The sequence below is a fragment of the Haemorhous mexicanus genome, chromosome Z, assembly GCF_027477595.1.
Source record: "Haemorhous mexicanus isolate bHaeMex1 chromosome Z, bHaeMex1.pri, whole genome shotgun sequence".
Taxonomy (NCBI): Eukaryota; Metazoa; Chordata; class Aves; order Passeriformes; family Fringillidae; genus Haemorhous; species Haemorhous mexicanus.
Window position 1 is genome coordinate 63,292,988 of NC_082381.1, and position 15,243 is coordinate 63,308,230.

At 40.9% G+C, this 15,243-nt stretch overlaps 1 protein-coding gene across 1 annotated transcript in view; it reads left to right on the plus strand.

The window, feature by feature from the left end:
- Positions 1–13,770, plus strand: part of MAP1B (microtubule associated protein 1B) — a 67,480-nt gene extending 53,710 nt beyond the window's left edge. The window contains exons 5-7 of the mRNA XM_059873928.1: positions 2,620–9,166; positions 11,258–11,496; positions 13,280–13,770. Coding sequence (XP_059729911.1) covers positions 2,620–9,166; positions 11,258–11,496; positions 13,280–13,435 — 6,942 coding nt within the window. The 3' untranslated portion in view covers positions 13,436–13,770. The remainder of the gene's footprint in view (positions 1–2,619; positions 9,167–11,257; positions 11,497–13,279) is intronic.
- The last annotated feature ends 1,473 nt before the right edge of the window (positions 13,771–15,243 follow it).

A 15,243-nucleotide genomic window follows, 5' to 3' on the forward strand; every position in this document is an offset into this window, starting at 1 on the left:
TTTTGAATATCTCCAGAGAAGGAGACTTCACAGCCTCTCTGGGCAGCCTGTTCCAGTGCTCTGCCATCCTCAACCAAAGGAATTTCTTCCTCATTTTGAAGTGGAATTTGTGTTTTAGCTTATGGCCATTGCTCCTTGTCCTGTCCCTGGCCACCACTGAAAAGAACCATCCTCTTGACGCCTGCCTTTGAGATATTTAATATGTTTTGACCAGAACACTTCTCAGACTTCTCTAGACTAAACAGGCCCAGCTCCCATGTTCTCACCTCCTAAGAAAGATATTTCAGACCCTTCATCATCCCTGTGGCTTCTGCTGGACCCTCTGTAGCTCTTTGTCTTTCATGATCTGTGGAGACTAGAACTGAAAACAGCACTCCAGATGTGGTCTCACTAAGGCTGAGTGGAGATCATCTCCCTCAACCTGCTGGCTACACTCTTCCTGATGGAAGGAATGGTGCTGGCTTTTTAGGAATGGTATCTTCTAGGGATGCAATTGACCATCTTGGCCACAGGGACGCTTTGCTGGCAAATAGTCAACTTGTCATCCTCCAAGATTCTCAGGTCATTCTCTGCAGAGGCGCTACCCAGCAATTCAGCCCCCAACCTGTTACTGATACTTGGGGTTACACCTCCCCACATGCAGAACCTTGTATTTGCCTTTGTTGAACTTCATTCTCTACACCCAGTTCTCCAGCCTTTTGAGGTCATGCTGAATGTGTCAGCCAATCCCCACAGTGTCATCAGCAAACTTGCTCAGGGTGCATTCCATCCCTTCATTCAGGTTGTTGATAAACAGTTTGAATAAGACTAGATTCTCCTCAGCTGACAACTACTCTCTGAGCTCTGCCATTCTGCCAGTCCTTGATCCACCTCGTTGTCCATTCATCTAACCCACATCTCCTGAGCTTTACTTACAAGGATGTTATGGGAAATGTGTCCAAAGCCTTGCTGAAGTGGAGGCAGACAGCATCCACTGCTCACCCCTCACTGACCTGTCCTGCCCTGCCATCATAGAAGGCTGTCAGATTGGTCAGCATGATTTCCCCTTGAGGAATCCTTGCTGACTGCTCCTGATGACCTTCTTTTCTTTCATTTACTTGGTGATGACCTCCAGAATTATCTGTTCCATCACCTTTCGAGGAGTGGAAGTGAGGCTGACTGGACAGTAGTTTCCTATGTCCTTTTTCTTCCCATTTTTGAATAGAGGAGTAACACTGACTTTCCTCCAGTCATCAGTCATCATCCACCTCTCCTTTTCTCCATGATTTTTCAAAGAGTGCCTTAGCAACATCTGCCAGCTACTTCAGCACCCACTTCAGTGGGTGCATCTCACCAGAACCCATGGATTTATGGATGTTATGTCTGCCCAGCTGATCTCTAATGCAACCCCTTAGAACCAAGAAAACTTTTCCTTTTCTCCAGCCTCCCTTATCTCCAAGATTTGAGACTGAGGCTAAGAAGACATTCAGTAATTCTACCTTCTCTAAGTCTTCCATTGGACCAGGAGACCAATCTGATTTATCAGTGACCCACATTTTCCTTATTCTTCCTTTTGCTGCTGATGCACTTGTAGAAGTCCTTCTTGCTGTCCTTGATGGCCCTTACCAGACTCAGTTCTGGGTGGGCCTTGACCTTTCTTGTTACATCCCTGCATATTCTAACAATGTTCCTATAGTTCTTTCATGTGGTCCATGCCTTTTTCCACATCCCATAAATTCTTCCTTCTGTTTGAGATTTACTAGAAGCTCCCAGCTTATCCATGCACGTCTCCAGACCCCTTTGGCTGATTTATTGCTCGTGGGAATACATTGGTCTTGAGCTTAAAGGAAGGATGCTTGAATACTGACCACCTCTCTTGGACCCCCATATTTTCTAGAACCCTAAACCATAGAATTCTTCCAAGTAGTCTTTGAAGAGGTCTAAGTTCAGGATTCTAGTCCTGCTTACAGCTTTGCTTCCTCACAAGATTCTGAATTCCACCATCTCATGATCATTGTTCTGAAAAACTCTCCTGCAGCCAATCTTGATAAATCTGGAAGCTTTTCAGCCGCTAGCCCACAGAAAAACCTGCACAAACAGTGGTGTGGTAGAATATATCCCAAGAGAAGCAGAAAGGATGGCAACTACCCCTGGGAGGATGCTGGCCTCCTCTGTGTTGCAGTTGCTCTCTGCCTGTTAAGAGGTTGTACTTTGTCCTTTAGATGCTTGGCTGTCTCTTCTGGGTGGACTGGACCTGCTGGGAGACTCATGAGCCTGTATGTCATGGTAGACATACAGTGGCATCTTAGGCTGCATTATCGCCACAGTCCTCATACCCTCTCAGCATAATAGTTAGGACAATCCTTCTATAAAGTATGGGGGAGGGAAGTGGGAACCTTATATCCTGTTGTCCTTTGGGCAGCACTGACCAGAAAAACGGTCCTCCTTTGTATTCTAAAAAATAAGGCAATAAAATAGTTGTGATACCAGCTTACTTTAGCATCTAGAATGGGGACTCACCAGTGCAGAGCTAAATGAAAAAGGTTTTATCTATCTGATCAGGAAATATGTGTTGACATTAATTGTCATTAAAAAATAAATTTGTGTGCCTCTTCTTGTGTTTTTGTTTTGTAACCCTAGATTGGTGAATTGTTGAGCACCACACACCCTGCCAACAAAGCCAGCCTAACTCTCTTCTGCCCTGAGGAAGGGGACTGGAAAAATTCCAACCTTGACAGACACAACCTTCAAGACTTCATTAACATTAAACTCAACTCAGCTTCCATATTGCCTGAGATGGAAGGACTCTCTGAATTCACAGAGTATCTGTCAGAATCAGTAGAAGTGCCATCACCTTTTGATATTTTGGAACCTCCAACCTCAGGAGGCTTCTTGAAGCTCTCCAAACCCTGCTGTTACATTTTCCCAGGGGGAAGAGGGGATTCTGCATTGTTCGCAGTGAATGGATTCAATATGCTTATCAATGGAGGATCTGAAAGAAAATCTTGTTTTTGGAAACTTATCCGGCACTTGGACAGGGTAGATTCCATTCTGCTCACTCACATCGGAGATGACAATCTGCCAGGAATCAATAGCATGCTTCAGCGAAAGATAGCTGAACTAGAAGAGGAACAGTCTCAAGGGTCTACTACCAACAGTGACTGGATGAAAAATCTGATCTCACCTGATTTAGGAGTTGTGTTCCTTAATGTACCTGAGAACCTGAAGAACCTGGATCCTAACTTTAGAGTAAAAAGGAGTGTAGAAGAAGCTTGTTTTACTCTCCAGTATTTAAATAAGTTGTCTATGAAACCAGAACCTCTTTTCAGAAATACAGGAAATACCATTGACCCTATCATTTTATTTCAGAAAATGGGAGTTGGCAAACTTGAGATGTATGTGCTTAATCCTGTCAAAAATAGCAAAGAGATGCAATATTTTATGCAACAGTGGAGTGGTACTAACAAAGATAAAGCTGAATTCCTGCTACCAAATGGCCAAGAGCTAGACATTCCATTATCCTATTTCACCTCTGTCTCATCCCTGATTGTCTGGCATCCAGCTAATCCTGCAGAAAAAATAATCCGAGTTCTCTTTCCTGGAAACAGCACCCAGTATAATATTCTAGAGGGACTAGAAAAACTCAAACACTTGGACTTCCTTAAACAACCAATGGTTACACAAAAAGACCTAACTGGGAACATTGCTAGTCCAGCTGTGAAACAAGCAAAATTGAAGCAACGAACAGATAGCAAGGAGAGTCTGAAGCCTGCTGCAAAGACACCACCAAATAAGCCTGTCAGAAAGGAATCTAAAGAAGAAACACCAGAGCCTGTGAAGCCTAGTCCAGTACCAGAAAAGCCTCAGAAGCTGGAGAGCAAAGAAAAAGTTCCAGTTAAAAAAGAAAAACCAGCAAAAGTAGAGACCAAACCAGCAGTGGTGGAAAAAGACATAGCAAGTAAGGAAGAGCAACTAGTGAAATCTGAAATGCCTGAAAAACAAAGTACAGATGTAAAACCGAAAATGTCAAAGGAGAAGACAGTGAAAAAGGAAGTCAAAGCAAAACCTGAAGAAAAGAAGGAGGACAAAGAAAAACCAAAGAAAGAGGTTTCTAAAAGAGAAGAGAAAACACCTATCAAAAAAGAGGAAAAACCAAAAAAAGAGGAGATCAAGAAAGAAGTTAAGAAAGAGGTGAAAAAGGAAGACAAGAAGGAAGCTAAGAAGGAAATAAAGAAAGAAGCTTCAACAAAAGAAGTTAAAAAAGAAGCTAAAAAAGAAGAGAAGAAGGAAATCAAGAAGGAAGACAAAGAAGCCAAAAAGGACATCAAGAAGGTTCCTAAAGAAACAAAGAAGACAGCTACTCCTTCAAATGAAGCCAAAAAGCCAGCAGTGAAGCCTAAACCTCAAAAGAAGGAGGAACCTGCTAAAAAAGAAGCAACACCTGCTGGAAAGCCAAAGGAAAAAGGAAAAGTTAAAAGTGTGAAGAAGGACCTCAAAGTCAGTGGAGCACAAGCTGCCCTTGCAGCAGTTGGAGCCGCCACTGTAGCAGCTGCAGAAATTGCAGCTGGTGGAAAGGAGCTGGAAGCAGAGAGATCCCTTATGTCTTCACCAGAGGATTTAACAAAGGATTTTGAGGAATTAAAAGCTGAAGAAGTAGAAACAATAAAAGAAACAAAATCTCAAGTTGCACTTATAAAGGATGATCTGAAACTCACTGGCACAGAACAAAAAGATGCTTTTGAAATACAAAAAGAAAAATTGGATAATGAAGGACCTGCTGAGTCATCTGATGAAGGCATAACTACCACAGAGGCTGAGGGTGAGTGTGAACAGACACCTGAAGAATTGGAACCTGTGGAAAAACACAAGGTTGATGACAATGAAAAGTTTGAAGATGAGGGAACTGGCTTGGAAGAATCATCTGAAGCAGATTATGAAGAAAAGGCAGAGACAGAAGAAGCTGAAGAACGAGATGAAAATGAAGTAGAAAAAACACAACTGGATGCCACAAAACCATACGTGGAAGAATCAAGAAAAATTCCAGGTGGCTCAGAAAAAGTAATGACTCAAATAGATACTAACATTAAAGATGAAAATTATATTGAAAAGGCAGATTATGAGGCATCCGATGAACGAGCTGAAGAAGACAGGGAAGAAGCAATAGAAAAGGCAGAAACTGAAGAGACAGAAGAAGATGAGGAAGACAAAGCAGAAGATATCAGAGATGAAGAAGAAACTGAAAAAACAGAAGCTGAAGAAGATTATGTGATGGCTGTGGTAGACAAAGCTGCAGAATCTGGTGAAGCCGAGGATAAGTATGGTTTACTCATAATTACACCAACTAAGCGCTCAGAGTCTCAGTCTCCCGTGATTGAACCAGCTTCTTCTATCCATGACGAGACACTGCCTGGTGGTTCAGAAAGTGAAGCCACTGTTTCTGATGAAGAAAATAGAGAAGATCAACCTGAGGAATTCACTGCTACTTCAGGTTACACACAGTCCACCATTGAAATATCCAGTGAACCAACTCCAATGGATGAAATGTCAACACCCCGAGATGTCATGAGTGATGAAACTAACAATGAGGAAAGCGAATCACCCTCTCAGGAGTATGTGAACATCACCAAATATGATACATCACTGTACTCTCAAGAGTTCAGCAGAGCTAAACTTTCTCCACTTCCAGATGCTTTTAATGGGTTATCAGAAGGATCCAAAACAGAGGCCACAGAAGGAAAGGATTATAATGCCTCAGCTTCCACCATCTCACCACCCTCTTCATTAGAAGAAGACAAATTCTGCAAATCTGCATTCCAAGATGTATACCGGCAAAGGGAAAGTGAAATCCAAGGTACTGACAAATTAGAAATCAGAGAACCCTATCAAGAAGATGGTGGAAAACATAGTTCAGCCAAGAGTCCAGCTGACAGTTTGTCCCCTCCATCGCCTGTTGCCAAAACACCACTGAGTGAACGTAGTGTGAACTTTTCGCTCACTCCCAATGAGATCAAAGTTCCTTCTGAGTCTGTCCCCACTGCTAAATTGCCTGACGTACACCAAGAAGTTGCTGAAGAGCACTGCACAAGCCCTGAAGATAAAACATTAGAAGTAGCATCTCCATCACAGTCTGCTGCTGGTAGTGCTGGCCACACACCTTATTATCAGTCTCCCACTGATGAAAAGTCCAGTCAGCTTCCCTCTGAAACCAGTGAAAAGTCAACAGAAGCTCCTGTTAGCTTTGAGTTCAGTGAAGTCAAAGATGAGTCTGAGAAATGCAGAATCAGCCCTATGGATGAGCCCGTGCCGGATTCAGAATCTCCTATTGAGAAGGTTCTCTCGCCTCTGCGGAGTCCTCCACTGATAGGTTCAGAGACCACTTACGATACATTTTTGAGTGCTGATTTAAAGTCTCCTGCCAGAGATTATGGAAGTCCTTCTGAGGGGAAACCTGAAAAAGAAAAATCACCTGTTCAGATGAGCCCAGCTTCTGAAGCAAGCTCTGTGGGCGTCTTCCAAGAAAAACAAGATGAAAAAAGCATGGAATTTATGGTAATTAAGGAAGGCTTCAGCCTGGAAAGGAAAATGGAGGATACAGAACCCAGCAGCTCCCAGTCTTCACTGGTCTTGGATGAGCGGAAGTTAGCAGGTGACCTCTCACCAACTCAAATAGATATCAGTCAGTTCGGTTCTTTAAAAGAAGATACCAAAATGTCAATTTCAGAAGGCACTGTCTCTGACAAGTCTGCAACTCCCGTTGATGAGGTTGTTGCAGAAGACACCTATTCTCATATAGAAGGAGTAGCTTCTGTCTCTACAGCATCTGTTGCCACTAGTTCATTTCCAGAACCAACTACTGATGACGTATCTCCTTCTTTGCATGCTGAGGTTGGTTCTCCCCACTCTACTGAAGTTGATGATTCCCTTTCAGTGTCAGTTGTACAAACACCAACGACTTTTCAGGAAACAGAAATGTCTCCATCTAAAGAAGAGTGCCCAAGGCCTATGTCAATTTCTCCACCTGATTTCTCACCTAAAACTGCAAAATCAAGAACACCTGTGCTTGATCACAGATCTCCTGAGCAGTCAGCTATGTCAGTAGAGTATGGTCGGGAGTCACCTGAGCAGTCTTTAGCAATGGATTTTAGTAGGCAGTCTCCGGAATATCCTGCTGTAGGCACTAGCGTACACCATATATCTGAAAACGGACCAACAGAAGTAGATTATAGCCCTTCAGATACACAGGAGTCTCCTTTTGCACAGAAGATTTCACCTGTGGAACAGTTATCTTACTCTCAAGAGAAAGATATTTCAGAAATTATTTCAGTTTCTCAAATTGAAGCTTCATCCTCAAGTTCATCAGCTCATACACCTTCCCAGGTAGCTTCACCACTGCCAGAGGAAACTTTTTCAGCTGGTGTTCCACCCAGAGAGATGTCACTGCATTCTTCTTTTACCTCAGAAAAGGTGCAGAGCCTGGGAGAAAAGCTGTCACCAAAATCTGACCTCTCTCCACTAACTCCAAGGGAATCTTCTCCCCTGTATTCTCCTACTTTTCCAGACTCACCTCCTGCAATCACAGAAGCAGTGTCAGCTAGTCACACTCCTTTGTTGTCACAGCATGTGTCTTCTGTCAAAGCTTTTGGTTATCAGGAGCCCCTATCAAAGCACAGTCCAGAACCTTTACTCAGCCCAGATAAAGAAGATTCGGAGAAAAGCAGCAGGTCACCAGAAGAACTTAGTTATTCATATGAGGACAGAGAGAAAAGTACAAGATCACCAGAGAATATCAGCTATTCCTATGAGACTGATAGGAAATCTACTAGATCACCTCAAGCCATGGATTATTCCTATGAGACAAGCAGAAAAACTACTAGGTCTCCTGAGACCACAGATTATTCCTATGACATAACCAGGAACACTACTAGGTCACCCGAGGGTACTGACTATTCATATGAGATAATTGCAAAAAATATGAGGTCATCTGAGGTCACAGATTATTCTTATCAGATAACAGGGAAAACCACCAGGTCACCAGAGGCCACAGATTATTCTTATGAGACAGCTGGGAAAACCACCAAATCACCTGAAGCCACAGATTATTCCTATGAGTTAACTGGGAAAGCTACCAGATCACCCGATACTATGGATTATTCCTATGAGACAACAAGGAAAACCTCTAAGTCACCAGAAGCCGTTGGCTACTGCTATGAGACAACTGGGAGAACCACCAGGTCATCAGAGGCCATGACTTACTCTTATGAGACGACTGGGAAAGCCTCCAGTTCACCTGAAGCCACAGATTACTCATTTGAGACAACTGGGAGAGCCACTCCTGGGAGGTCACCCGAAGCTACCAGCTATTCCTATGAAGCAAGTGCACATTTTACTCCAAGTAAATCGTTAGCAGAATCCCGTCAAGATGTTGATTTATGCCTTGTGTCCTCTTGTGAATATAAGCATCCCAAAACTGAACTTTCACCTTCATTTATCAACCCAAATCCCCTTGAGTGGTTTGCAAGTGAAGAACAGTCTCAAGATCAAGAGAAGCCACTAACTCAGTCTGGGGGAGCTCAGCCTCCTTCTGGGGGAAAGCAGCAAGGGCGGCAGTGTGATGAAACTCCTCCCACATCTGTGAGCGAGTCTGCCCCATCTCAGACCGATTCAGATGTTCCCCCGGAGACTGAGGAATGCCCTTCCATCACTGCAGATGCTAACATTGACTCAGAAGATGAGTCGGAAACCATTCCAACGGACAAGACAATTACGTACAAACACATTGACCCACCTCCTGTCCCAATGCAGGATCGCAGCCCTTCCCCCAGGCACCCTGATGTCACCATGGTTGATCCAGAGGCACTGCCTGTTGAACAGAATTTAGGTAAACCTTTGAAGAAGGACCTCAAAGAAAAGACAAAGACAAAAAAGCAAGGTACCAAGACCAAGTCATCTTCTCCTGTTAAAAAAAGTGATGGCAAATCAAAACAAGTGGCTTCACCAAAGCCAGCTACGAAAGAATCTTTAGACAAAATTTCCAGAACAGCTTCTCCAAAAAAGAAGGAATCTGTGGAGAAGGCAACCAAAAATCTCTCTAATCCAGAGGTAAAGTCCCGAGTGGAAGAGAAAGACAAGGATACCAAGAATGCAGCAAATACAACAACATCCAAGTCAGCAAAGACTGCAACAACAGGTAAAGACAAATAGCAATGCCCTGGTGTTCTGATTTTCTTGTTGCAGTGTAGTTAGTTTGCCATTATAAACTTCCATATTAAATATGAAAGTGTGGTTTGTGGCATATCCTCAAAGAAAGTTCAGTTTTTAAGTACAAATCCAGCATGTAAATGCCACACTTAAATGCATGAAAGTAACTAGTTTTACTTCTATAATCTGAGAAAAATTGATGTCAGTTTGCTCAGAGAGTACATAAAATAGAAAAAATTTATTACAAGCTGTCTAAACAGTTAACCACCAAATAGAATTGTAAGTACCACTTTTTTAGGTGAAGTTAAATCAGTAGCAAGGTGAACCCTTTTATTCATTGTGAGAAATAAGTAGATACAATTCTCTTTAACATAAATTAATGCAGTTTAATATTGTGGGAGGCAAAGTCACTATCTCTGGATATTCTTATTACTTTGCTGGATTGACTTTAAAAGCAGCATTTAAAAAAATTTAACATTAGTGAAAGCCTTTTGAGTGAAGTAAGCATGTACATCACATAATCCGGTCTTATGCCATCGCTGATGACCAAACATACAGGAAGTTAATGTAATTTTGAATGTCTGTTATACATTCTAAGTAGCAAAAAATTGTGAATTAGATTACTGAAGGAGGAGGTATTGTGCTAATCGGTTGTTTCCAGCAGACCTTGTTAGGGACTATTTGGGGGATACTTTGATTTTTCTGCTGTGAGGACTGATGTTCTGTTGAAAGCTTCTTTACAAGGAGCAGTTCTAGGATTCAGCACAAACAAACCAGCATTCAACTGTCCGTAGCTTCCCCGTTTTTGGTAGTCCACTGTTCCTTTCTAACCCCATCATTTGCATCTCTGTTAGAAGATGCAAATATTTCAAAGCAGCAATGTAGTTATTCATTCTTTGCATTTCTGCAGCACTTCAGCTCTGTATTAAAGTCATTAGGCATACTTCTCAGGGATGTGCTGGAATAATTTGTAATGACATAAAATTTAAAAATATAGCAACAATTATCTTAATCAGTGTTGGTATGTACAATTTAAAATGACATCAGAGTATTTTGTAACAAAACCATTAGCAAAACCTCTATAAATCAGAAAATTTTATCACTTCATTTGGCATTTTGCCCTGTGGTGAGCATCAGAACATGCTAGATAACTGTAAGGGAGTATCCTGGCCTTACACTGTTTGACCCTAAATTGATCATATTGCTCAGATAATTGTTTTCCAAGTTTAAACAACATGAGAAAGCCAATAAATCATAAACATTGATCATCTGGGTAAAATTACTGACTGAAGCCCGATTTTTAGTTTACACCATGATCTTAGAGCAAAAGATGCAAATTTTTGTGTAATAGTTTTAATGTGTTTACGTGTTGCACTTCATTTTGACTGCAGCTCTTCTTAAAACAAGTACTGTATATACTGAGTACAGCAACAAAGAAACGCTTCCCTCTCCTTTTTGCGCTAAGTAGCTAATTTGTGTATGCAAATAAGGATACAGCAGGCAGACAAATACTTGACTCTGTTCCCTGAATTGCTTTGCGACTTCCTCCTTCCAAGTTCCTCTTTGTGCTCACATGTATTAGCTTCCTAAAGCATCTGTAAGGCAGCCTGAGCACACCAATTGCTATCATGTCTTGCTATGTACCTCAGATTTCAGGACAGCTTCAGATTTTCATGGCCTCCTGTGTGATACTAGATTTTATAATCAGTCATATCCTAGACTTTCAAAAAGCTGCACTTCTTTATTAGGAAAATAATAGCACCATTTACTGAATGATAATTCAGTAATCACAGCCCTGCATAGTAGTTGTTGGATAATAGTAGTATATTACTGGGAAAGGTTCAGCCAAATTTTTGTTATATGGTAGTGATTTTTTATTGTATTATATAGTTCCAGTTTTTCAGGTTTTTCCTCCCATTACAATCATAATTGGGGTCCAACAAAGCTGTAACATGTCATTATATGTAGGAGGGTAATTCCATAATTGGTCACATCTCAACTCAGTGGTTATAACAGTAATTAATAAATGCATACTTTTAACCAGCCTGTGATATATTCTTTTGTTGTTTGGTTCCCAAAGGACCTGGGAATACTAAGGTGGCAAAATCTACAGCAGTGCCTCCGGGACCTCCGGTGTATTTGGATCTGGTGTACATTCCCAACCACAGCAATAGCAAGAATGTTGATGTTGAATTTTTCAAGAGGGTGCGGTCATCCTACTATGTGGTGAGCGGGAATGATGCTGCGGCTGAGGAGCCAAGCAGGGCTGTTCTGGACTCCCTGCTGGAGGGCAAGGCGCAGTGGGAGAGTAACATGCAGGTAGGCTCTTCATTTCTATCTCAACCCGGAAATCTAACCTTTCTCAGCTATGAGAAACTAGAGCACCTCTGGCATGGATGGTGGCTGCCAGAGAATGGGGACCTGGCTTGGTTTGAAAGACAGGTGTCCGCCAAGGAAGGTAGGAACCTCCTTTGGAATGGAGACTATGATGACAGGAAAGAGGATCTGTACCCAACACCTTTTACCAGAGCAATTCACCCAGTTTCTCTGTCCTTTCTAGACAAACCCCCAGGTAAAAAGAGAGAGTAGCTAGCTGCACTCTTCCCCTGAGATGAGGCAAAATTCTTTGCCTCTCTTAAGTACCCCATTGTTATTATCTCCTACCAACACAGGTAGGAGAAAATTCCTTGAGAGAAAAAAACAAAAGGAAGAATCCTAAACCCCAGCACTCTTCCAGGCTGGGTACCAGTGAAACCATTGATGATGCGTAAAGCACAGAGCTGCACTGCTCTCCCTTCAGACTAATTCCTGGTTTTTAAAACAGTTGAGTACTGGTTTATAGAGCCAGCTTGGCCGTCTCATAATTTTACTACACCACATATATGATCTGAGTTTGGCGTTGTTGCAGTCTTAAGTAGGGAAGAAATGTTTCACGCTTTTTAGAGAAATTACATGCAGCTGGAAACTTCATGTGCCTTTCTATTATGATGAATAAGTGAAAAAAAAAATTGTCTATAATATGAAGAGTTATCAGGGCAGATTACAACCCTATACTTCTCCTGAAAGTTGTATCTCAGCACTGTGAGAAACGAGCCTCACTCTTCAACATTTTTAAAAGTTTAATAAGGCATAAAAGGGACAGTAAACAGTGATGGGTGCGTAGCTGTAGCTAGAGGCACACTGGCTAATCACAGCAAGTCTTCTTATATACTTTTTCATTGCATTAGTCAAATACATATTCATAAAGATTAAATTAATATATATTCAAATACATATTAATTAAGATTTCTTTAAACTTGTTTACATGTTCCAGGGATTCTTTAGTTTGGTTCGAACCCCTGACCCATCTTTTTAGACTACATGCAGTAATCATGGAAGTGATTTTGAGAGTCATGTCTCACTTCTGTGGTTTCAGCAGGTGATAGTGATAGTTGAAGGGTCAGTGGCAGGGGTCTTTGCATCTGTTCCTCAAATGTTATCTGACCGTGCAGACCATTTTAGCTATTTCCACAAGTATTTTAAATCAACATCAGCTATTTCACAAATTCATCTGTTATTCTCACTTCTGTCAGTTACAAAAACAAAGACATTAGTTATTATTCCACAACTACAGTTACTTCTGCAAAATTTAACACATAGCATCCACTTTAATATTTTGTGAAAGCCTAAACTATAATTTCTGTTCATCACTAAAATATACAAGGTACACAGGGACCAAGGCACTGGCCACAAAAAGCTGACAAATTATACTATATTAAATACACTTAAAACTGATTACAAATTGTACTATATCAAAATCATGGTGATTAATAATAATTTACAAAAGCCAATACATAATAGCAAAAGCCAAGAACTACATAGTTATTTATAACTGCACCTTACAAAACCACCATTTTATTTTGATAAACCTTATGTTCAGTCATTCTAACTTACCTACATGTTGATTTCTTTTTATCTATCCGTTTATTCAAGTATTTATTGCATAAAAATTCACTCTTTCCAAAAGGGAAACATACTTGTTGGCTGGGGCTTCTTGAAAGGACATTTTACATATCAACTGTTTCTGTTGTTCATTCAATAGGACTTTTATTTTACATTGCAGGTGACTTTAATCCCAACCCATGACTCAGAAGTGATGAGGGAATGGTATCAAGAGACCCATGAGAAACAGCAGGATCTCAACATCATGGTTTTGGCAAGCAGCAGCACTGTTGTTATGCAAGATGAATCTTTTCCTGCATGCAAGATTGAACTGTAAGAACAAGACCGTGCATCACAAGATTCAACTTTGTTTCCAGAAATTCTTCAGTTTGAAAACACCTTTCCTGAAAATTCAAGTCATCTATTTCAACTGCTGAACTATATACCTGCCAAATGCTATACTGTGTCACAGTGATGCAAGTCACTAATATTTTTGAGTCTTTGTTGGTTGCTAAGGGAAATAACAGTCTTCCCATAGTAGAGTACAAATTACTGCGAAAATACAGATCCAGTTGCATCTCCGCTGAACATTTTGAAACCATGCACTAGCAACCCCAATTGACTTTTGCCAGGTAGAGGCATTTGCCCTCTAAAGAAACACAAAGAGAGAAAGAGAGAGAGGGGTAGGAGGAGAAAGTAGTAAATTATTAGGTCTGCATTAGTCTCATGGCAATAGATGTATCGCTTACTACAGTCTGCTTATGTTCTCACATGAGAAGAAAGTTTTAAATTTTTATCAATTTGAGCTATCACTATGGGGATCCTTTTTTTAAAGAATTAAGTTAGCTCAAACATAAAAAAAAGAGAACATGGCTAGGAAGGGATGTATGACCTAATCACTCATCAGCAGCTTTACACTTTACTTTGAACTCTGCATACTGACACACTGTAACAATCATAGGCCAAATATGCATGTAGCCTGCACCCCGTCCAGAAGTCTAAAACCTTTCTTACAACATGCAGAATTGTTGGCCTAAGGCATGCTTCCAGCGAAAGCCCACTCACTCCAGCCAGAACTGACCAGTCCACATGCTTGAACACCCATGTCCACTGTCAATTTACTGAAGCAAAATACCAAAGCGGTCGGGAGTACATACAGTAGACAATTTGCCTTAGAAAGTGACTTGAATGTACAAAGAAACTTGATGCACTTATTTTTTAATGCTGAGACAGCAAATTTATAAAACATCTGTGTAGGATCATAGTTACACCACTAAAGAAGCGTGAGTGTGCATGTGTGGTATTAGGAACTTATCTGACTGGTCAAATGGTTTGGTGCTATGAATTACTTATATTAGTTATGTGAACACTTCACAGATGCACCTGGACAGCTCAACAAGGCAAGATGAGCTTTTTTTTGAAGGCTCCTTTCGTACTCTGGAAGCAAGATTGAAGTGGTGTCCAGTATCAGAGTTACAAAACTTAGTGAAACATTCAGAATGATGGAAAAGGTTACCTGTGAGCCTGTACAGTATTCAGCCTTCCTTTGTCCTACCTGATTTTATTTGTTTAATTTAAGAGTGAACATGGGAACAAATGTAGAGAAGCCTTTCTTTTTAGTGCTGCATGAACTTTTAATACATGACTTGTAACAAACATTTTCATTTACAGGTAAATGCAAAGACAAAATTTTCAGGTGAAGGCATTCTTTTTAGTAGTTTTGTAAGATAAATGAGTAGTGTTGTTTAAGATTCTAGTGAGAATTGATATTGAGGTAAAATTTATTGAAAACAGTCAACTGTCAATACCTTTTTCAGGAGATGGGTATGGAAGGATACACTCATAAAATTATTCTGTTGATGGTGACAGAAAATGGGATTTGAGAAGTTGATTAAAATACTTAAAAGGTTATAACCTACATTCTCAACCCTCACAAGATCTTGGAAAAGGACAGAACAAGCAATAAGCTAAAAGTCCCTTCTCTTCCCTTTTCCTTCCCTTCCTTTTCCTTCTCTTCCCCTTTGCTTTCCTCTTTCCTCTATTCTTTCCTTTCCTCCTTCTCTTTCCTTTCCTCCTCTCTCCTCCTCTCATTTCCTCTTTTTTTTACTCTTTCACTTCCTTTCCTCTTCCTCTCATTGCCTCTTC